This window comes from Zootermopsis nevadensis, unplaced genomic scaffold (assembly GCF_977971745.1).
Source record: "Zootermopsis nevadensis isolate Lab colony 2312 unplaced genomic scaffold, Znev_1.0 Znev_ptg000029l, whole genome shotgun sequence".
Lineage (NCBI taxonomy): Eukaryota > Metazoa > Arthropoda > Insecta > Blattodea > Termopsidae > Zootermopsis > Zootermopsis nevadensis.
In genome coordinates, this window is record NW_028259161.1 from 13,774,941 (window position 1) to 13,800,683 (window position 25,743).

A 25,743-nucleotide genomic window follows, 5' to 3' on the forward strand; every position below is an offset into this window, starting at 1 on the left:
CACAACACATACAAAAAATGACCGCTATGTATAATAAACAAGCAAGGTTCAATACCAAGAAGACATTAATTACCCTGAGGGACGTCATGGAGATACAAAACAAAAGGACAGTCTATGCTCTTTATTGACATTAATTACAATAAACTTGATCCGTGACGTCACAGAGACAAAAGGGCAGTGTACAGGCGTCTTACTAGTCATTTTATACGCATGAAACCCTTACTATGAGAACACACTTATAGTGTGGTTAAAGGTCAGTGTATGTTAGAAGTAAAAATTAACGATAAAAAGCATAATAATACAGCTTGGAAGAAATTTCTTATTGAAAGGAATTCAAAATTAAAGGGCATAATGAAGTTTCGTTGTGCAAAAATCATGGTTACAGAAATAACAAGCTGCTAATTTTTTGAAGAATAAAAACTGTTTATCAAATGCAGGGACAATGCGGAATTTCATTATAACGCTCATAAATTCGCCTCTTTTCCTCTTATTGGTGATATATATATTCCCTTACTTATTTATCATAAAATGTTTCCCAACTTCACTATTCAGAAGCTTAGTAAATTCAAGATTGATTAATAATTTTCCATTATTTAATACTGCTCTCATATCTTTATCATGAATCAATGAATGAATTCATTATAAATCACACACACGAACATGTATACGCACACACGTTGATTAAAATTAAGGCCAATAGTTTATTTTATTAATTTCAGTGCACATTCTGTAATTTTACTACATTTTATTGTTAAAATTATTCATTGTCTGGACTCTTCCCATCGTCCATGTTTAAAAGAAAGAAACCACGACGTTTCGGAAACCGGCTCTGGTTCAGAGATGGAGACTAGCTTTATCTGACGGACCCAACTGAGTAGGTACCTCTCCCCTGAACACGGAAACAGAGCACGTTTCCGAAACGTCGTAGTTTCTTCTTTTAAATAAGGACGATAGAAAAAGTCCAGACAATGAATAATTTTTAAGTGTAATCCACCATCTTCAGAACCCTTTAAAAATAAATTAAATTTTATGGGTTTCGGAGCCATTTATTTTAAAAGTAGCTTGTCATATTATTGGATTATATTGTCACATCTTGGAAGTCTTTCAAGAATTATGAGTATGTATGTTATAAGCATAGAGACTCGTGAATAAATAACTGGTACATTTAATATCGGACTAAAAACCTGACAAAGGGAACATTTGCTGCTTGGACAAAGCAAGATGAAGGGCTTGTGGGGGTGGGGGGGGGGTGGATGGAGAGGGAGAATTAACTGTAGATTAATATGTGAAGACGCGTAAGAGCAGAATGATCATGTTCATGAGGCAAAGCTTAAACGTTCTCTTTCATCTAATGTTTTGTGCTTCCTGGATCAATTTCCGAGCTGCACGAAAATTAATTCTTTGTGCTACAAACTGTCCTAAACGTGGAATGTAGTTATCTTCTGCGTTTTGTGGTTAAGTATAATTTCTTACGCGTGGAGTTTATTTGGGTATAGTTAAGTTTAGTGTATTGAATTATTATTATTTTACATGACTTTGCATTTGAGTGTTTCGATCAGTTAATTTATGTAAGCCTAACCGAAAAATTCCATTACTTTCCACTTTGATCTTGATCAAACGTACCAGATTCTATGTTCATATATAAAGCAGAATTTCATTTATTTTTTTTATTTTTGTTCTAAATATACTAATTTTTTCCCGTTTTACATTACAAATTTAAATTTCCATTTAATCAAAAACGTATAATTAGACGTTACTGGTGTTGCAACTATTACTATAAATGTTGATCATTAACGCAGCAGCCCCGATATATTGTGAATCTCCTCGTTAGTCAGACCAAAAGCATTAGTCTAACTGCAGATTAAATCGCCACAAATGATCTCCCACGCCCAGGCAGCTAAAGTATAGATTACTATAACTGAGCATCAAAATTAACCATCCGTGAGGGACAGGATAATTAATAAATATTTGGCAATGGTGAACAAAAAACGTTTTAACGGAAATTACGAGGTGCTACCAAAACGTTCAGGAAATTTGCCCATAAAAAATTGCTTAACATAACTCCCAGTTTCCACCGTCTCCTTCGAAGTAGTCCCATTGGGTATGGATACAGCGATCCCAGCGTTTTTCCATGATTCCATGCATCCCTGGAAGTCTTCAAGTGATTTTGCCTGGATCTCCTCAATTGTGTCAAAACGACGACCTTTCAATCGAAATTTCATTTTGGTTAACAGGAGAAAGTCGCAGGGGGCGAGGTCAGGCGAATAGAGTGGGTGGGGAATCACTGTCGTGTTTTTGGAAGCCAAAAATGCCGAACAACGAGCGATGTGTGGGCGGGCGCGTTGTCGTGGTGGAGAACCCAGCTGTTGTTCTCCCACTTTTCCGGACGTTTGCGCCTAATGCTCTCCCGTAGCCGCTTCTACACTTCCGGTTGACAGTTTGACCAGGGGGAGGACAAATTCCTTGTGGACAGTGCCTTGGATGTTAAAAAAAACGATCAATATGGACTTCACATTGCTGAGTACTTAACGTGCCTTTTTTGGCTCGGTGAATTTGGCGACTTCCACTGCGACGACTGCAGGGTCATAACCGTAAACCCATGACTCATCATTAGTTATGACCTTTGAGATGAAGTTGGGGTCATCTCTGGCTTCATCTTTGAGTTCAGTGCAGACAGCAACGCGATGTTCTTTCTGGTCGTTCCTCAGCAGTCTCGGCACAAATTTTCCAGCAATGCGTCTCATGTTCAAATCGTCTGACAAGATGCGTTGCACGGACCCGTACTATATTCCTACGACCGCACAAACATCATGGATTGTTCGTCTACGATCTGCACTTCCGCGATGTTTTCCGGTGTTGTGCTTGTCGATGGTCGTCCTGAACGCTCATCATCGTCGACAGACGTTCGTCCATCCTTAAAGCGCTTGTATCACAAAGAAGTTTTACTTTGACTCATAGCATTCTCACCAAATGCTTCCACAAGCATGCGGTGGGTTTCTGCAGCAGTTACTTTAAGCTTAAAGCAAAATTTGATGCAGATTCTTTGCTCCTTAAAATCTGCCATTTATGCAGGTTTAAAAAATCAACACAACGTTACAAAAACGCACGAGACTCAAGAACGCGGCCTCTCGCCGTCACGGCTGTTGGCACACTAATTCATAAAGGGTACTGCTCGCCCCATCTAGCGGCGGCAGGCCATTCCACAACCGGTTCCCGCGTGGAATTTAAATTCCCCGAACTTTTGGGTAGCATCTCTTATTGCAACTGTATACACACAGTGACGGATGAATAGTTCGCAGTCCTACTACTCCAATAACATGACTAAGAAGTCAATAACAATAACATTGTCATATATAAATCAACAAAAAACATAGACTGTAGTATCAAAATTATGTTCGACCAGTTATTTATGGTAGCCGTCACTAAATTACATGCCCTAATGCCATGGAATTAGTTCACCTTTTTCCCTTTCCGTCTGCTATAAGTCACCAGTACAACATTACTAGTTTCGCTACGCTGTCATTTCTTCACTTGTCTGGGTTTCGCTATTTGTGCCGCAAAGTTGTAAGAATTTGCCGTGACCTTGAAACATGCAATTTAGTGACGGCTACTTAACAGTTTACTCATCTGCATGTTTCCTTTCGCCTTAAGTCACATGTAATGCGCTTCACTGCTAAAGTCATTTGTGGAAATGTAGTGATATCCTTATTTAGTGAAATTTGGGAGCATAAATAATTCTACTCCTATGCGATATTTTCCTTCCTGAACGCTATCGGAAACTACAAATACAAAGCGTTTAATCTGATAGTTCTTTATCCTTCCATTGCCACGAACATGCTTCCTCCTATATCAGTATTTATTACCTTATCAATAACACGGATTGAGTGGTTATTGTACATAACATTTTAGTCACACTGATATTGGTTTTTCTAAAACACGAACTATCACATGGGGACAAAAGTTACACAAATAATTACCATTAGTTATACAGGAAGTGGGAACCAAAATGCCATCCTTGAGACAAATTTTGTATTTGTTACGTCTGTTTTACTTTATTGCTTTTAATATTTTGTAAGTATATTTTCTAGAAATATTAGGCAAACATTTTGGAATCTTACATTAGTGAAAATAATTTTTTTGCGATATCACACGCATGGAAAGAGTAAAAGTCCCGTTACGTGCCATACAGGCACTTGGGGGGAGTGGAGGTATAGCTCCTCTCTTTCTTGACCTCGGTACTAGATGGGGGTGAGTGGTCAGCGTCACGCCCCGGCCGGCTTTACCCCGGGAAAGGACCCCGGTACCCATGGGATAGGAGGCTGGGTGGGCCCCAGAGCCGGTCTGGACGCAGAGGCCCCCCGTCGGGGATCGAACCCCGGCCGTCCAGCTATACTGACTGAGCTATCCCGGCTCATGCATTGAAAGGGTCATATTAGAAATTAACAACAAGAAAGATATATTTATCGTTTTCCACAACAAACTGATTGTTAAACCCAAAAACATAAAGCAACATTTGATTTCAGTCGATAAATGACGAAATTTGGTTATATTGACACATGCTTCGATATATCAGCAGCAGCGCAATGTGGTAAAATGTTCTGCCACTAGGAATCTTTCAGAAGTACCTCTAATATTGATAACGAGACCATTTAATAACGTAGTTCGTAGCACGGCAAATTTGTTACTGTTTTTTCCCTCTGAGGGGTCAGAAAGAGATACGGAATAACGAAGGGAATAAATGGAACAATTAAAAGAGGTAGTAGATAAAGAAAAAAAATAACAATTACATTTCAACGCGTATTTTCGAATGTTTTTACAATAAAAAACTAATGTGTTTCTGAGAACCGCACAAAAAAGTTTAAATCCCTTAGCAGACTGCTGTTACTTTATATTCAGCACTAGCGGATTTAAAAAATCTTGAATACACATTGAATTATCTCAAATATATAGGAGCATTCAAGCCAATTCATGCTTACCTCATTAGTACTATATGTACCATCTGCCTCACAAACAATAACTCTATTTTTTGCCCGCAGACTTTATTAATGGGTTTCGTATATTTCTCAGAAAGAAAAGCGTTTACTTTCTCAAACATGTCTACCAACTTCGTCTCTTTAAAAGAAAATCATTATGTTTTCTTTGAGGTAGTTAATTAACTATTGTACAGACTATCTTCGGCTTCAAAGGGCTACTTCTACAGTCGTCTAAAGATTAAAAAATTTGAGAAATTGACTGACTGCGGGATTAATAACCCTGGTTCGATTTAAGCTTAGTGTAGAGATTTTACTTATCCACCATGTCTAGAATGTGGGGTCCACTCAGCATCCATTTGGTGGGATGCCAGGAGATGCTCATGAAGGCATTCACTCATAACCATCTGAACTGACGGACACAAAAGGTGGATGGCACAGAAGAATGCAAAGATGGGGTCTGCTTCATCCTTGAAGTATCTGAATACTTTATACTCCACCACCTCACAGACGTAAACGAGTTTACACGTGACAGTAGATACGCAGAAGCGTTAACAACAAAGCCTCTACCGTTCGCGTCCGTCACTTTAGTGTCTGGTGAACACTGCTTCGTGTTTACATATATTTAACCTACACAGTTTCATGGCTTGATACTTGGGAAGAGTGACAATTTTGCCTTCTACAGTTTATCTACGGGGGTCCGCAGTGGCCGCGCGGTCTAAGACGTGGGCCTTGTGCCGCTTGGTCGCTGGGACCATGGGTTCGAATCCCACTCAAGCCATGGATGTTTGTGCTCTCCTATGTATAGAGGCCTTGCGACGGGCCGATCCCTCGTCCAAGGAGTCCTACCGAATGTCTATAGATCAAGCCAACGAAACGTTGGGACCCGCAGTGCTCAGGCACTTGAAGAACGGGTCGTTCCCAGTAGCCGAGTATCCCAGTACAGTTTATCTATATCCTACAGACTTGCTTCTTGACTCTAATTAACGCCATGCAACACGGATAACCTCCACTCTGCATATTTAAGACGGATTTCCTTGAAGCCGGTAGTCAAAGAACATTCACGCTCGTTCTACACTAGTCGAGCTACTTCAATGCAAGTTCGCTGGATGCTAGTACAACATAAAATGGCACCAACTGAAGTAATGCGTATTGCTGCCCTCGTATTGAGCAAAATATTGGAGGAAGAAAATGAAGAAGAGATGTGTCTTAGTAACGAAGAGAAAAGTAAAGGAATCATCTAGATGCATCTAGCATGTACACATTTGTAAGACAGAGAAGACAATCATAAGAAAATCGTATGTCAAACCTAACCTAATTTTGGCTTCTAAAAATCGTAAGGTCCCGCGCAAATCTTCTTAGACTTCATAATTTAATTCATTTCCTGATTGCATCATCTTAATATTTCTTTCGAAACAACCTGTAGAGAGCCCTTCAATGTCGAGTTCCACAAGTAACATTTTAATTCCTTTAACTCTCGTATTTCCGTTGCGAAACTTATTGTTTCAAAATTCCACAACATTCCGTACGTTGTATATAAAAAAGTTAAAATATTGCTACTATTTAATTTACGACACTTATGTGAACGTTCAAAGTAGAAAATTTTGTTAACGGAAACAAACTATAGCCTTTCAGTCTATGTGTCAATAACGCGAGACAGAAAAATAGCTCTTTTCATACGTTCCAATAAACTATGGAATAAAGTGTCAGTTCATATTTTTCAAATTCTTATTCAGGTCAGTTCAGGTAAAGTAAAAACGTTAATTGGCTTCTACTGCACTTGAAATATGAAACAGTCATCCAGCAAACATGAAACACAGTTAACGTTGGGTTAAGTCCTTTCAAGTTTCAGTTTTCAATCCCCTTTCATTCAAGTAACTAGGCTTTCGACTATAAATTATCGCAACATTCCGTGTCTAGTCAACACACCGGAATCTATTTATTCATAAAGACAACAGAAGAAAATACCATATAGGATATATAAATGTAAATATATAAAATAGACCACAGCGAATTTATCTAGTAATCCCATAAAATATAAAAGAGTGAGATTTTCATACTTCAATGAAAAATTGCCGAGTACTACCCAGTGAATCTTCAATTGTGCGTATAATGGTCAATGAACTCTCCATATTCCAGTTTAGGACAGAGTGAGACAGACTTTTTACAAGCTGAAGTCAATTAAAAATAAATTTACTTGGGCGGCGGGAGGTCACAATGGCCTCCTACAAAACGTTACGTAAAAATAACGCATTACCAAGAACCAATATTATCGACGTCAAGTTGTTATTGTATTTTATATTTAACTTCGATACTTATGTTTTAGCGTTTTATACTCGAACGTTATCCGTTTACATGAAAACACGTCGAAATATACCACTGCAATATTTTAGCATCTTGGCCGGAAGATGCCTTATGTAAAACTCAAACACTATTTTGGAAATGTTTAGTTCAAAAACTAGAAGTGGTACACATTTGTATATGTACTTTTATAGTGTACTATGACTTAATTTTCAAGAATCCCTTTTCTTTCAGTGTTCTTAATACTTATAGGATTCAAAAATAACCCCGCCCTGACAATTGTACTTGAACACTTGTAAGAAACTAAAATTGAACATGGGTGAAATAGACAAATGTTCCATAACCGTGTCATACAAAATTGTTTGTATTTTATTTATTTGTACTTTATTTAATGACACTGTCAGCAACTCTGACTATATATCGCCGAATAATAAAATTATTGATAATTAATGATTTGAAAAAAATGTAAAACGAAACGGTCATACTTTAATATAAGATAGTACGCAAGCATTTATTTGGAGGGATTGGGAAAACCACGAATATTCTCAGTCAGGATAATGAATTTCCGGTCCGAAGTGTTAGCCATTTACACGCACGGTCGGTAAAAGTGTTTGTCTCTTATCTAGAAAGAACGTATATTACAAGTGTTAAAAACATGGTGCTCAAGAAGATATTTGGACCTAGAAGGGATGAAGGAAGTGGAAAATTTAGAATATTGCATAACGAGGAACTGCGAGAATTGTACAGGTCACATGGCATAGTGGAGATAGTGAAATCTAGGAGGCTGTGTTGGGCTGGACATGTAGCACGCATGATAGAGGCAATAAGCGCATACAGAATTTTGGTAGGGAATTCTTGTGAAAAGCGACTACTGGGGAGGCCAAGAAAGAGACGGGAGGATAATATCAAGAAGGAAAGGAAAAGGTGGTCTGCGACGATGGCAAATGGATGGAGTTGGCTCAGGATCGTGGCCGGTGGCGGGCTTTGGTATTGTCGGTGTTGGACCTGCGGGTTCTGCTACCGGGGATTTAGTGTATCAATATTAGTTTAATTTTCACAACTGCATCTCTTCCAACACCACACCATTTATTTATTACCCATATATTTTCAAACCCTAAGCACCATGAAAGGATCTGATTAAATTAAAATAATAATCTTGCAAATATATTCATAGAACACTAATGTCGATCTTTCAGTTTATAATCTTTTCTTTGAAGGCGTAACTGAATATTACATATACATGTAAATTGCTTTATGCATATAACGACCAAAATTATATCAAGGCGATCAATTTTTATTAAACAATAAGTAATTAATTTCCAAAATATTCTCCAAAGAAACATTATCCCCCAAAATTAATAAATGCTAACGAACTGTATGTACAGTAATTTGGAATACATAATTTATAAAAGCGTAACTGCGACCTTTCATAAATAAATTTAAATAACGTGATATTAATTTATTACAAAAACAATTTACTGTTTCCAAGTTAGTCAACTGCGCGCAGAAACCATGTTACACCTAGTGGTGTGTTTCTGCTGTTGACAATTCCGAAAACAGAAATTACATTACCCTTTGTTAAATATGCATTACATCAAAAATGTAAAGGCTGTAGACCTTCACGAGGTACAATTTTAGAAATACGAAATCCACATACTTCTTTGCCTACTTTTTAAGATGAGACGCCTTTTCAATTCATGAAATATATATTTGGAAGCTACTGACAAAAACTGGCATTCTAAAAGAATTCTAGTATAAGCCTAGTACTGTCAATTACCGTCGAATCAGTTCAGTGATTTCTAAGCTTAATCTTTTGGACGAATGGACAGACATACAGACATGAACTCATACTGTGCCTATTTAATGATTTTCGTGATAAAGAAATATAAAGGGTATAAAATATAGCTTCACAAATAACAAAATAACAGCCAATTAGATCTAAGATGAGGGTTATACAAATTTAAGAAATCTGTGTTAAGAATATAAAAAAACATTTTGATCATACAAGGTTTTAACGAAATGTCTGACTGCTTAAAATAATCACTCTCTGCCATATTCACAATTAAACATCAGCATAATTTTACGCAAAACATCGAAACAGAAAAATTGTTTCGTTATGACGCTGTAAATGTTTGCATATGTACATTTGCTACTCCATTGTAAATTAGACTAACGCCAAGCTTATAGGGATGGTAAAGTAGCCATTATTACACAAGCCAAAGGCAAAGCCAAAATTTGACAAACAGAAGAACTCAAGTCACTTATATTTATCTCGTATTATCAGAATCTACCTTCCTGAAATCAACGTTTACGTAATGTCATCGAATTTTAAAGTGGACGCCTTTCAAAACGTTAATCACTCCATCTCAAGCCTTGACTTACCATATATGATTTAACTCTCTAAGAAATGCAATGTGACTCATGGATATAAGTTTATTGATATTGTTAGATATTAGATTATAGTAGGCATCAACAAACTGCTTTCTTCAAGGTCATACCAAAATCGTATAACATTGAAACTCAAACATCGAAGCCCAGGCGAGTGAAGACAGTTCAGAACTCGTATCGTGGCGATGCTAGTAACGCTGTACTGCAGACTTCAGCTGATAGGAAGGGGGAGGGGTACGTCCTTCCGTGGCCTTGAACCATGCAATTTGGTGACGGCTACTATAGTTTAGTAACAGATATTTTCCTGTGAACAGTTCCCCACATTTGGCAGGTGGCGTTCGCCAACAGCTTATTGACTCATCACCTGCGTGACTTTTGACAAATGAGAATCTGATAAAACCGTCATGGCAGGAAGCGCGACTATCAACATTTGAATGAAATAGGTCGGTGATGGTCTTGTGAACTGTAACACTGTGTGGACTTGTATGTAGATGCCAACGATTCGGGGGGAGACAACATAACCATCTTCAACATGTAGTCCACACAGCGTTACAACGCAGAAACACCAACTGACATCACGTCCATAAGAACCTCAAAAATTGTACTTTAATTAAATTGTTTTAAAAAATGAATTCAGGTTATGATTTAATATTAATATGACAATAGTCATGTACAGGTCAATGTCAATAGATTCTTCGTTACTTCGGAATAATTTTGAGTTTCGTTTCGCCGTTCTGTGATAAAATATCCCTTACAGTCTGCCTAAAATGCACACGAGTAAACTCCATTTATTCTTTGTCCTTTGTTTCTTCTGTTTTGTTTGCCTCTTTTTGTTTGGTGTTCGTGTTCTTTTGTTATGGTAGGTAACAGTTTTGTTGCATCGTTTACACTGACTTTCTTTTTATAAAGTTCAGTGAAATTTAACTGAGCAGTGACTCCTCTCAAACAAAATACAAACAAGCAGAAAACCACTGACATTTGAAATATTTTGGAATCCACTCTAATAATAGCTATTATAATATTTATTAGATTCAAATCTTAACGATTAATTTAACAAAACCACTTCTGTTGCTCTACCAACTAAAAGTTCTATTTCTGAAACAACCATGACAATCTTGTGATACTCTATCTAAGATTTATGTTTACATTCACGTACAAAATCAACAGACTTAATACTGTAAAGATGGACGCGATCTTCTGTTATTGTCTCTGATTCGAGGAGTCATTTCGTGTAAACGCTTAACAGAATTCTCCTAGACTAAACTGGACTTGTTTACCTGCGTCGCTGGAAGACGTATTAAACTTTAATCTCAAGTGACATTCACAAACCGAATCCTCACACAACAAAAGAATGAAATATTTTAAACGGAACATAAGTAAAGATTTCTACAGACAGTCAACTCAGAGCTTCGCAATATATTATTTTTCATATGGGAACAGTTCGCGAACCTAAAGGATGTCACATTAAAATATGTTGGAAAAGAACTCGGTAAGCGAATACACAATAATTTTATATTTTCATGTTCTTAAAAACTGTAAATTTTAAAGTGTATAATAATAAACATTTAACACTACAGGAGACACCAACTAAACTAATGCCATAAAATAATATATAATCCACGTGATTATATCTTATTTTTATGGCGTTAGTTATCAGTGCATATAGGAAAAAATTATATCACATAACCAGAATGCCTCCTCACACAACCCCACGCAGATTACTGCTCTACGAACCACCAGGAAGAAGATACGTTGGAAGACCAGAAGAATGATGGAAGGACCAGCTGTGATTAATCTGAGGAGATGAAACATGCCAAATGGCCTAATCCGTGAAGTTATTGATGATAATTCACGAGAAGTTTGTCAAGAAATCCTTGATGTTAAGGAGCTAAAAGGGTCATCACTGTATCCACAACAGCCCTTCATTGAAACGAAGTTTGCGCCAGTTTAATCCACCCCAGTTTAATTTAGTCACATTCCTTTCTGCAAACTCCAATTAAGTACATCACCCCATTCAGACCTACGTAAACGATGTGGTTTCTCCACTTGTGGTCCTGTAAAGAAAATTCTGGGTACATCTCCCATGCGTTATACATGTCGCGCCTATGCCCATCCTTATTAATCGTCACATATATTTGACGAGAAGTACAAATTATAATACTCATGCTTATGTAAGTTTCTCACGTTCCTAATTATTTTATGGAAAGCAAAGAAGTCGCAGTATTTTGACCTCAGCAACGGTCAGCTTACGTCTTCAGACCAAAGTTAAACGTTTCTCACCCACAGGTCTACATGACAAGAAGAATCTTTATAGTTCTATATATTTCGATTTTCATTATATTAAATCGGATATAGGATGTTAAAATATTCTGTACTTGTAGTAGAAAATGACACTAAAAGTTCTTTTTTCAATTTTCTACGTTGAAGCTTTCGTGATGACAAAAGTAGTCTTGCATTTGGAGCCTGAAAGGATCAGGACACATCAGGGGACTATCACTTAGATCCTTAAACTTGTAACATACGAACGTATCAAAGCTAAAGTGGTATAAGTCAACGAAGGCGGAGAAGAAGTGTTTAAGTGTATGTACGCAATTTATTAACTGTAATCAGTAAAAATTATATTTTTATTATATTTATACTACAGCTAATATAATTTCTTCAAAATCAACAAATGCCAATACGTTTTTCGTTTGGTATTAACTATAATCCTCATTTGATGTAACACTTAAGAAGAATTTTACTTACACAGCTTTAGCTCTAAAGAGTACAGCCAAGGAGGGGTTACAGGTCGGGGGTGCGGAACGCTGGAAAAGGAAAGTAATCGAGTTTCGGATGCTGAAGCTGATTAAAGTAGTCACCCACACATGTGTACGAGGTAGGTTAGGTTAGGTAAGGTTAGGTTGGGTTTCGAAACAACATTCTAGTGATCCCAGCTCACTTTCCCCACTATTACACACACGAATAGGTGCAGCAAACACACCTGGCGAGTGGGTATTAACTTACGTTCCTGCTATATGATACACGTTCATTTAAATCTTGCTGATCTTACAAAGTGTACAGAAACACTCACACACGTGCTATCTTAATTAGTATTTCCTCACTTAAACAAAATTAAATTCTATTGTAAGATTATTTGGATCAGATAAAACAGTTAATTTACACGTCCGCATAAAGGAGATGTTTTTGTGTGGTTACCACGATCCTGAGAATGATTACAGTAAACAAGGGCACTGTGGTGCTTAAGTTGTTATTTTTAGAGCTTTTATTATAACGTGTGTCATCTCATCTCTCCCCAAATCACGTATTAACCCTTTGACGTCAAAAGCTCGTATAATAAAAAAATAAGAATCGAGGCTATATCCAGAATAAAACACAACGCGTCGCCGATACAAAGATCCAGCTGGTTAACGCTGTATAAGGAAACGAGGTTGGAAAGCGTATTCCGTACCAGAATACACATAATATCATTATGCGTTTCTTGCGACGTTCATTTGGAGGTATTAAATCTCGCTTGTTCGATAGTCCCCACTTTGGCCACAAGATCGTAGCGCCCCAATGTCTATCTCACGACTTTCCTCAACCGTCATTTAATCATAATTGCTCGTAGAATATTAAAAAGCACTATTTTGAGGTCGTGTGAAATGGCACAGCCTGAATATCAAATTTCATTTAAATCTGTCCAGTGGTTCTCGGGTTAAATCGACTGGACAGACAGACAGACGGATGGATGGATGGAAGGGCACGACCAGCCCATAATGCGTTCTCTATATGCACTTCGTACAAGAAACGCATAGTAATCCCCGATTACAGTGAAAATCATACCAAACACAGAAACACGAAATTAAAAGTTACAGATTTTTGAAGCAGGTGGGACATAATTGTAATTTTCAGCGTTACAATTTAAAGGGAGGTCAGTGAGCTTGCTAAGGGCCTAAATCAAAAGTAATTCAAGATAGCGTTTCACGTTGTAAGCCTGCTACTGGTCAGAAGGCAATGAACAATTACATTCGATTTTAAATAGCAACAGATAGGTTAACCTAAATGCTTATTTCCTGCAGTGAAAAGTAGCATGACAGAAGTAATAAAAAAGTAATAGTGTACTCTAAGAGAAAGTTGGTTTCAATCTAAACACAACGCAATTGAGTTTGGTGAAAAAGATGACCGTACTAATTCGTTGTGGGAAGTTCAACGTGGTCTCAAGGGTACGACAAAATAACTTCTAACACGCAACACCACGGAGTTCAGAAGGAACTGCTCTCACTGTCAAACTTTGTCCATGTCATGTTGACCCAACGCTAACTCTATGTGTGCAGAATTTTGTAATGAAAGGCTTTTGATATTTCTATTTCGTTTATCAGCGTTTGTAAGAAACTGGTCGGTGTTTCAACAAAAAGTTTAAGAACTGATACTAAAACAAATATTTTATCAACATATTAAACATGTGAGTGTATGTCTACAAAATTTAAACATAAACAATTAAATCCTTAGTTAAGTAATTTTCAGTTTGTTATAAAATATAATGAACTGTAATAAATTAAATATAAACCACAGTCTAAAACTCAGGAACGTACATCAAACTGTAAACACAGACTAATGAATGTTGAAAGTAACAATAATGATAAATTATTTTAAACATTCTTAATTAAGGGCCAGGTTTTTAATGTAACAAATTTCATTAAAGCGAAAAATATTAAGTCATTACAAGGAAAAGGTTAATATAATTAAGTATTATAACTCTCATATAAAATTATTTTAAATGGAACAAAATTATTGGCATACGTTCTATAGACTTAAGACGTTTTCACTGAAAAATGTCTCCTATAATAATTCGTTATTGTTAATAGTAAATAAGATAATAGTTTTACTCAGACTATGATAATATGATCTTGGCTTCAACTATAGGCAGTATTACTTTGTATATCTCAAACGACGTTAACCCACATGATGTATCTTTTGCCTATACGTGTGCGTAAGCTAGGAGACTAGAGAATATAATTCGATAAACTTTGAAAAGGAAACCAAAACGAAAAGTGATCAAACGTATGCAATTTTGGGAAAAATGGATTTGATGTCACTGGAAGTTTACGCGAAACTCAAAATGAACCTCGTGCTTGTTCTCAAAAACGGGGCACAATTCAAGAACTTAGTTCACGACGTAAGACACAGATCACAGATAGAATTGAAACAGTGAGTGTCGTTGACCTCTTTATATTCTGATTCTGTGCTGTCTCCTTCCGCAACAACACAATTCTGTCTGCATTAAGTGAATATCAAAGCCAAGAAAGTATGGTAAATAGTAAATAATGCATCTGGAAAATATGAACCCTTAAATCTATTGGTGTAACTTTTCAGTTCAGTTCTTACTCTCATACCTACATTAAATATTAAATGAATATGCCTTTATTTTGTCCACATGTGCATTAATAACAGTATGTAATGTAAATATGAACACTTTGATCTTTACCTTTTCGTTCGATGAGTTTGCAATTCATAACTTATGTTTCATAGCTTTTTTAAAGGCTCTATTTATTTTTACCTGCTATGGTATATTACATAACATTCGTAATTAAATTTCTAAACTACACAACGAAGAAATAAATAAAGAAACATTTTATTTACAGTTATGTTTTGAAATTTTACGAGACTTTACAAATTATAAAACGCATGGGCTGCCAACCTGCGGTCTGCATGTGACCCTCGCAACCTTTTTGAGCGTCCCGTAACATAATTTGGAAATCAGCCAATGCGAGAAGGGCAAAGCTATTTTGCAGCCGATGAATACTTTGATGGGTGTTCCAAAATAAATGAATGCACAATAGCAACTTTGTTGGCCGCTTGTCAGTCAGTTGTTCATTGCTGTCAACTTTGCCACGAAGCTAACGGTGGTCATTTTGAACACCAACACTGGATTCGTAAATTTACTAAGTTTCAATGATGGCGTATAAAATGGTTTAATTTATAAAAATGTAGTTATTTCATTCATTGAATATGTGTAGGTATATATGTTTTTGGAACATTTTATATATACATTATTTACGCGTAACGACAAACAATCACAAAAACACTTATATAAAAACCAAGTTGTCGATGTAAACCTATAAAGTTAAAATTACGTTACTGTGCAAAAGTATATTTTTTCTTCGTTAAATCCACACCAATTTAACAAAACAACGTGAAAATGACTGTAGTTTTAAAAAGTGAAGTTTAATAAAAATAAACAATAACTTTAAATGAAAACTGAATATTAACAAGGCAAATATTTAAATAATGAAGTAAGTTGTATTGAAAAATACAGTATTATGCAGCAGCTATACTCTTAAGTTTTTCTTCCGTCTATGGCATTATTACTTTTTCTATCACCCTCGAAAAAAATATCGATAGTCAGAACTGTCATCAGTAAATGAAAGCATTATTGATCCCTGGCAAAATTATACAGTGCCAAATAAGACACAACTTTAGTCATATTGCTGAAAAGGAAACCACGATGAATACGATATATTTGAAGTCATGTCTACTGCTTGATAATTTACAAAAACACACTGATCAAAACAGCTGTCTTTCCGATCGAGATTCAAACCCGGGTCTTCTAGAATCTAAAGCAGGTAAAATAACAAATTTGAATGGTCGAAGTATAATATAAGTAAACCTCACTGCTAAGTTATAGATCGTGCCATAGACAGAATTAGCTCTGAAATATTTTTTCAGGCAACTTTATCGAACACCCAAGAATTTTAATATACAAAGACGGCACAAAGAGACATGGACACGTGATCGGTTGTGAAAAATGAAGCCAAGGGATATCACTGCGCTCGATACATAAACGCCAGAAGCGAACAATAATCCAAAACTAACTCCATAGAGCAAAATACGTTTCGAGAAATCAATAGTCGTTTAAAAGAAACTCCCTCGCTGTCTTTCGTTACTGTGTTCACGATAACTTGCTATTGGATTCTATTCAGAGTCAAATGAACCCAATCCACGCCCAACAATTATTTAATACTATTCTCTCAGCCTCATCTCGGGGTTCCTGGTGACTTCTCTCTTTCGGAATTTCACACAAAAATTACGAAAAAATTTATCATATCCACCATGCGTGTTACACGTCACTCCCATCTCATCTTCCTTCAATTTGACTTAATAATATTTCGCCAGGTTAAAATACCATATACTATATAGTATGATGCGTCCTTGTTAAGAGGAAAGAATGCATGAAAAATTTAAATAATGTGCTAAATAATTCTTCTGGGATGTAAAATACAAAACTGACATATTCCTGCGACGACGTGTCTAGCTTAACAGCAAGTCACTTTGTTGCTAGGTGTTAAATCGCTGTTTATAAAATTGCTGATTTGATAACGGACATGCCATTAAAGCCGAAACTAAGAGTGGCCGAAAATCAAGCGGAATCATAATTCAGTTTCCTAATGTAAATAAATCACATGATTATACAGATTTAACAACACACATATTTCGGAAGTTAGCACCAGTGTTATAGTCGGTTATGGCCATTACTCTTACGCGGTTAATTATCGAGGACTCGCCATCTTATACACTCTTCTCCTGAAACAGGGTTTTGTTTATATGGTAGGACCCTTGGAGCAATCTGTGTTAGAAATATTTTCACCTAGTTATAACCCTTGTACATAATCCAATCTTGGTAACAGTTTGTGAAATGTATATAAAAGTTTCGTAAGAACAGCCATCGTGAATGTTGAAATGAGTGTCAGCGCAGAATTTGACACCGGAATACAAATTGTGCTTTTGATAGCTGCCGATAATAAAGATAATATGGACACATAAAAGTAATTTGACACATAAATGGTAGACCTTCATCAAAAGCCACGGCTAAATGATTGTCTACTCACCGAAGACGACCATCTTCTTGGTCATGAAGTCCTCGTCGTCGAAGGTCGACACGAGGCACTTGTACTCGCCGGAGAGTTCCGTCGTGGGGTTTCGTATGTACAGAGCCCGGTACATGGTGGCTCCGTGGTCTGAGGAGCGGTGCTTCAAGTCCAGCTTGCCCTTTAGGATGCCCAGGTCCTGCGGCTTCTGTCCCGGGATCCACTGGTACACCGGGCTGGGACTGCTGTTGAAGTACCACTTTACCACCAGACCCGCGTACGAGTGGGCGGCGAGTTCTTCCGGCTTCAACGTGTAATCGCAGTCAAGTAGCGCGGCCGATCCCGAGTTGTTCCGGACAACAGATGGCACCCGGAGGTCAGTGATCTGGATGCCAACTGCACCTGCAAGAAGATGGTAACTTAGAGACAGCATAAGGAACTCTGTCCGGTGATCAGTCGTGTAAATGCTGGAATAAACCCAACCTTTAGGCTGAGAGAATTTTGTAGTATGGAGTTGCCGATATTATCAAGTCTTGCATAAGTTCTTATCGACTTTAGTGATCTACATTTGGACTAATACATTTCGTGTAGAATGTAAAAAGCTATCAATTAAATTCAGGCTGCCAAACATGAAGTATATTTTCAATTGATTAAATATAAATTATAGACTGATTCTGATTTCAAATTTAGCCACAAGACTAGACACTCTGTTTAATTATTTATGCAGATCTTTAAAGTTGAAAAAGGTGAATTAATGCTGTCTAAACAATCGCCTCCTACAATTTGCTTTTCGATACATTCCATGCCCGTTCGCACATTTCTCGTCCCAAAACACTTGAATGATTTCTACTTTATTTTTTACTTGTGGTGTGCATTTGACATTGCCGGACCAGTTACAATCTTGCCTTCACAAAACCGACTACAACTTACAATATACTCGACCATTAAACAGAACTTAACAAAATTTCCAAAAATATTAAGTACGGGATGTTCAGAAAGTATCTACACAGAAAACACGTACTTGCAAGATGTTTACTCTTATCTAGGTCAGAAGCACCGAAAAATGGTTATTTTTCACTGTTCGCATGACAAGCACAACGGTGTTGTGTTTCAGGGAAAGAACATTAGTAGTGTAATACATTTATTTACAGTATACAATCATTTCGAACATCGTGTATCACTGCCATTGATCAGAAATTTTGAGGAAGCCCACATAGTTCTGTCAGTACAACAACGGCTGTGGGATGCACGTCAAATTTTCTTTACGAACAAGGAATTTTCTCTTCTACGCCGTGTTCTGACATCCTCTGTGTTCCACCCAGTCTCTTACCCAATGGGTACGTGAAGCTGTCTTCCGAGGTTAAAGAGCCTGTCAGATCGAGAGCTTCAAATGCGTGGGGTTAGACCTACATCTCACTATACCTCTTCATGGCGTGGTGCTTACTTATGGACAACAACAGATTTACGTTTTACACAAAGCTTTTATTTTAATAATATGGTGTATATTTGAGAATTGAAACGAAAGATTTTGTCTATTCAGTGTTCTGTCTTATAATATTGACGCCTGTCAACATTATATTCCATACTACTATACGAATTACAGAGTTATGTTGTTATTTAGATGCCAAAATCACATTTATGAACACAGTAAATTATTAAGAACAATAAAGGATGGATTATCGCACTTTGAAAGTCGTTAAGCAATCTTCTTTCAAACTGGATCACGACTGCTGTAATTTTAAAGTTGAAATTGTTCTATGCACATTTTTACATATGTAAGCGATCAAATATATTCATGATGAAAGTCCACATACACACCCTGCAAGATACAGGTAGTGGTAATTTGAAAGTGCCTGATAACTGAAGAATTAAACATTCGTAAACTTTCATACATACTGGTTGGATTATATTAGAAATAACCACGATTATGTTGATAGGTTGCTAAAATAATATTCTGAGAGTTGGGGAGTTGCAAAATGAATAAAATATTATAGTCTGAAAACCAAAAAAGAAGAGACCATTTCCGAGAACTAGATTTGAGAGGGTAAAATAGATCTCGAAGTTGAAAGTGAGACTGTGGTAAGGATCCAAATTTCTCAGGATAGGTCCAGTTGTGAAATATTATCATCAAACTAATGAAACGTCCGGTTTCTGAATAACACAACTTCATGTAGTTAGTTAAACATTGCTGAAAAGTGGTATAAATTACAAGCAGATACTTGTTAGAAGCACTTTTTTCCTTGACAGAACCAAGTTTTATCTATTTTAGGCCTGACAGTGACACAATTGAAGATGAGTTGACAGGTAAACGCTTCTCCGTGCCTGAATCGAACAATGGTTACTAAGCAGTAACCAGTTAATGTACTGACTGCGATATTTTTTATTTGCTAAAGGTTATAGTTAAGTGTTCCTGGCCTTCCAGCTATAGTGATTATATTTTCCCATAGAAATATTCTAGCAAATGATTTATTTTTAAAGAAAAAGTTCCATTAAACTGGCTGGTACAGGTCTGTTCACCGATACATCGATTTCTGAGCTAATGAGGGCAGAATATCCTTCGGCTGTTACTCGTACCTCGTACACAGACAATAAATCGAGATGCTGGTCACTTTAGTTTCAAGTGCAGTGTTGATTAATTAAATTTTCTGTCTTTTCACGATAGAGTATTTTGTCATAATTAGGATGGAATAATTAATCTGAACGGTCCATCGTAATCAACATTATGAACGAGACATTACGGAAAGTTGACCTGTCTACGTCATCAGACAGCAGGAAGGAATGTCTCCTTTCAGTTGAAACCAAAGGACAGAGAACTGGTTTCGCTACCTGGGACAAAGGGCTTAAACTGAATGTTCCTCCTGACATCTGGTGGCGGCAACAGATCCAATTTCCGAAACGCTGTGTTTGGAAAAACAAAATAATTATCACGGTTTTGAGGGAATTTGTCTCTTACACAAACCGACTGTGCGTACTAGCTCCTCTGGGAAGACAATGTTCTGAAACAATAGAAATGAGGTTAAGGGAACAAAGAGCTTCGAACAAAGATCCCAGAAAGATAAAACGATCTCATTCTACGGCATTGAGAAGCTCATGGTATGTGGCGTATGGAACTTGTTGAGGTTATGGGCGTCAGTTTCCGTGTGCCATCACATTTAAGAACACACGAATTATTTGAAGTAGCCTATCACGAACAGACCTGACTCATTCTTCCCGAAATGTTTCACAGTGGACTACCAAAAGTTTCGATTATTTGAGAAGAATATTTCAAGCTGGAAACCGTAGCAATAAAATATGAAGTAAACATCACGGATAACTTCGGATTATTTTATTAATTAGTTACTTGATACACAATTACTAACCAATCATTTAACAAAAAAAAATTGTTCGTTTCAATGAATATTTCTCTACATACTTAAACAATCTAAAACTAACTTCTGTTACAATAGGTATGAAGTTCGCTGACTGGGATATAATTCATGAGGTACTGCTATTTCACTAGCGCGGCCAGCATGTCCTGGAAAAAGTAGCTCGATCAAACACATGTACAGATATACATAGCGTGACCTGACTTGGTTATGAAATGGTCGCGCTGTGCCGTGTAAAACACCCTTAGTACGCCTGTACTGTACTGGCGCTACCATAGTCTCTCTGTGTATAAGAACCCGTAAAGTAACAACTAAACCCTCTCAGTAAAATGACGAATAACCTGAAAACCGTAGGGCTTAGGGACCCACTGGCGCGATTAGCCGCGTGCGGCGTGTCGAGTGTTGTCGCGCGCGGCTGTTATTTGTATTGCTTTTTATAGATGCGAAACCCACTGACGCGGCGCGGCAACACTCGACACGCCGCACGCGGCTAGTCGCGCTAGTGGGTCCCTAGCCTAAGAGCGACAGATCACCAAACGTCATGTAAGATATTCGTCCATCGTAATTACAGTGTAATTTTATCGCTACAGTGTTTCTCACAGTAGAAGGATGTGTCGTTAACTTCAGAAAATGTAATGCGATCTTAACACTAAGATGTTGATGTTCTGGAATACGAAACCACTGTCTGTAATACGTGACATGTGTTGTCATGGCTTTGAATTCCTTCCTCAAATGGGAATATCAAATCTGCAGCTCCAGCAATATGGACACGCTGAGTCGAGCACTTTTATTGCCCCATTGCTGAGGCAGATTAAGCCATGCTTTCCATACTGTGTCTACAGAGGTCCAATCTGTTCCAAACATAATCCGTGCTCTGAAACAGCTTACCAAAACAAATGTGTTCCACTGATAAAAAGAAAATTCTGTTCCGTGATGCCACTCCTAGCATTGTAAGATGTGCTTTCAAGTAATGTATACAAATTTATTAATATTATAAAACTTAACAATCATATTCACGAACGTAAACTATTTTGATGCTCCGTCCTCACACATAAAAGGATTATGGAATATAATTATTGTCGTAATTAAAAACATACAGCCCTCTCTTCTTGTAAAACATACTTCTCTTTCCATGTTACAGATTTATTTATTTATTATTTTGATATTTAAAAGACAATACAATTGTAAATTTTGGCATCACTGAAAGGAGCAGCATAGCATAATAATTTATTTTAATAACGGATAATATAATATTTTATAAGATGGCTGTCTTCTGGGCTGTTGCGCCTTCTAATTTGGTAGCAGACTACCGACGTTTCGGAGATAATTGCTGCCTCCATCATCAAAATCTCTGAGACGTCTTTAAAATTTTACCAGACTACGCAGCACAACCCTGAAGATAAACGTCTTCACACTTCCCACCGTGAGAAGTTGAGATTTAATTTTTTCTAGAAATAGAAAATAACACAAATTACTTAATTACTTTTATCAATAAATCGAAGTCCCCGTCACATATCGATACCGATTAATTTTCATTTAGAGCAAAGGCGACTCGCATGTCAAGAAAGCAAGTATGTTCATTAGTATCACAGTCTTTATGTTAAGGCAACAAAAATATGCAAATAAATATGTTTTCTGAATTTTGACAATAAGAATCTAAGATAAGGTTTGTAAATGTCTGCTATAGTACCGGCGCTACAATAAAAATTATTTAAACATATATAATTTATTAAATTTCTTTCTTAACTGTAACAGTGACATTTGATGATTGATATTTGGGTAACTAAAGGATAATTTTTAAATTCTAAAATATGGTAGTCGGAACGAATCTGTAAGTAACATACAAGACCAAAGAACTTGAAGTATCTTAAAAAATGTGCAATATTTTTAAAGTAGAATGCATAAAATGTGCAATGAAAATACAACCAATATTGGACAAACGTTTGCATACTCGTCTACGATTATCACTGTTATCATAAGAGGCAGGTAAAATAGACCAAGATTGTGGTCCATAGCCTTATTCCAATATAACTGTAATTATTATCATGATTACATTACTGTATCTTAGTTGTTAAATTAATTATTCTTTATTGTGTTATTAATTTTAATTGACACTGATGTGGAGTGATTATTATTATTCGGGTAAGATTATTATTAATATTGTGCCACGCATATTAAATTCTTGACAGCATTATAGTTTTATAGTTATTTGAAATTAATATTTAATAAAAGAAAGTTTAATACTTAGAAGTTAAATTATAACGTAGACGGCAGCATCGCATACTGAAGACAAAATTATTACATTTCCATATAAATTATAACTTCAAAAGAATATGATGGTACAAAATTAAGTCGGAAATTACTATTGATGAAACAGTAAACGTTTTTCTTTGCGAAACGTTACTCTTTGGTAAATTTATAAGAAGAGGCAAAACGGTAACATTAACAAATGATCTTTGAGGCTAATTTCAAACTTATACAGAAGTTCTACTGTAACAAAAGACGTCAAATTTCGATAAACCCGTTCATTATCGATGGCATATAATTTTGTTAAGTCCAGTCAATGACTGTAATTTAACAGGATGTCTGTATGAATATTTATTTTTCATATCGACATATTCGTTCTTAAAACTAACTCTGTTTAACCAAGTTTTCCGGGCACAAACTGATAATATTTTCTGTACAACATAATCCAGTTGTACATTTTAACGACACTGTGCCAAATGGTGATAATATTTAGTTTTGAATGAGATAGCTAAATGAGAACGTACCCTACATTAAAGTACATAACATCGTCGATGTTGGGTTCCTGGGCTCCAACGCCGTAGACTTGTAGGTAGATACCAACTAGAATGCCTTCACCTTCAAGTGTGGAGAATATTCCTCCAACTACTTCCAAGTCCACATGACATTATAAAAGAGAAGACTATGATCGCCATTTTCATCGCTTGCTTTATTTGCAGTAAATGGGCGAAAGTTGGAACGGAGGTGCTGTCACGGCAAGGCGCAGAAATGATGTTACATTAACAATACTTTTGTGTCATCTTTCAGAATCGTGCCTCAAGTCGTCTTTGTAAAAAGAATTTTTGGGAAAAAATTGTAAAATCTACCTTTTTACTAATTTTGAGCCCAGTGGTAACTTCAAGTACCAACTTACTTAGAAATCAACATCTCTGTAATTTGCTAGCTTTTTTATAGTTGCAGATGGCAGGTTGTGTTAACTTTGGATAACTGATTTGATTACTTTTCTTACTGTAATAAACGAACAGCTTACATAGTTAGTCTCTTGTTATTACGTAAGATACAGAAGGGCGTTCTCATATTGTTTATATGTACTGTACTGCGAATTGTGCTTACAGCTCGAGAACGAATATATTTCAAAACTGGCATCAAGAACAGATTTTAAGGAGATCAAAAGTCCGATAACTTGTTCTTAGTTTGAGTTCCTTCAAGGGAGATGTTTGTAGAAGACGTCTGTCTTTTGGGTTGTTGCGCCGTGTAGACCACCACCGTGAAAACCTCAAATCCTACGATGTTTTTGATTTTAAAGAGGAGATTACAGAAACAAAGACCATAATATTAAACATATGTAAGATCAACATTATTATTTTGATGAGAATACTAAAGGAACAAAGTTTACAAACGCGAAATGAAATGTCTTGAAATTTCAACTTCGAAAAGATAAACCAAAGAGAAAGAGTACAGGACAACAACATTTATTTTGACAGAAAATACGTTCAAAATAACTCCCTCGCACATCAGGAAATAGAAGAATAAAAGTATAAAAATTTGAATATTTAATAAGTCACAAAAAGCATCAATGACACCATTCAACAGCACATCCTAAACCACTTTCTTCAGCAAATCCTAGTTACTAAACTTCTATTCTAAGACTTTATTCTACAATATATAACTTCTGTGATTAAAAAGAGTTAACATTGGAGGATAAGCGATAAATCAAATCATGTAAAGAAAATAAATACCTAGGGGTTAGCTCTGACGAATCAGGAACCCGACGACAGAGAACAAGGAAGTCCAGTGCCAGGAAAACGATGGCTTGCCTAAATGGAGTGTTATGGAGAGAGGAAATAGCAAAATGGAAATATAGGGTGTTTCAAAAGTCTCCAAACATAGGGAATAATGGATCAGCAGTTTCCGGATTCCTGAATTTGTCGCCGTGGTCCCGTTGACTGACCTCCGAGGTCCCCAGACCTCAGCCCACTCAATTTTTACTTGTGGGGGCACTTGAAGGAAAATATACGAAACATAACACTAGATGTGTTAGCGCGAGTTCACCATGAGTGTGAGAGACACATCTGTATGTGTTTTCAAAGGAATGACAACAATGTACAGCATGTTTTGTGAATAAAGTAGCACTTTGTTAAAAAGTGACCATTTTTCCTATGTATAGAGACTTTTGAATCACCCTGTATAACATATAAAATAATGAAAAAAGTAGTTTGTTATACGGGGCCAAAACATGGAGTATTAAAGGGTAAAACAGAAAATAGGAATTAAGGAAACTATAATATAGGACACAAAGAGAAAACAATTGATCTGCTATGGGCATGTAGAACGCATGAACGAGAGGAGAATACCGAAACAAGTACTGGAGTATACACCATCAGAAAGATGGAAAAGAGGAAGACCAAAGAAAGGATGAAGGGAAGGAATAATAGAAGCAGTGAAGGCTAGAGACTTAAGAAAGAATCAATGGAATGGTTGAAAGGAGTAAGATCTAGGCATTGGACGACGTCGAAAGAAGTTTTATTTATATATATATATATTATATATATATATAAAGTAAAGCACACAAACAGGCTAGGTACCTGTAACAACTTTTGTATGTAAATAATACGGGAAGTTTTAAAGTAT

At 36.5% G+C, this 25,743-nt stretch overlaps 1 protein-coding gene across 3 annotated transcripts in view; it reads right to left on the bottom strand.

Annotated features, from left to right (window-relative positions):
* The window catches only part of LOC110828737 (uncharacterized), a 188,457-nt gene that overhangs the window by 95,927 nt on the left and 66,787 nt on the right, over window positions 1-25,743 (bottom strand). For all 3 annotated transcript variants that reach the window (XM_022061719.2, XM_022061720.2, XM_087358237.1), the window contains exon 2: window positions 17,525-17,905. In XM_022061719.2, the coding sequence (XP_021917411.1) occupies window positions 17,525-17,905 (381 nt within the window). The remainder of the gene's footprint in view (window positions 1-17,524; window positions 17,906-25,743) is intronic.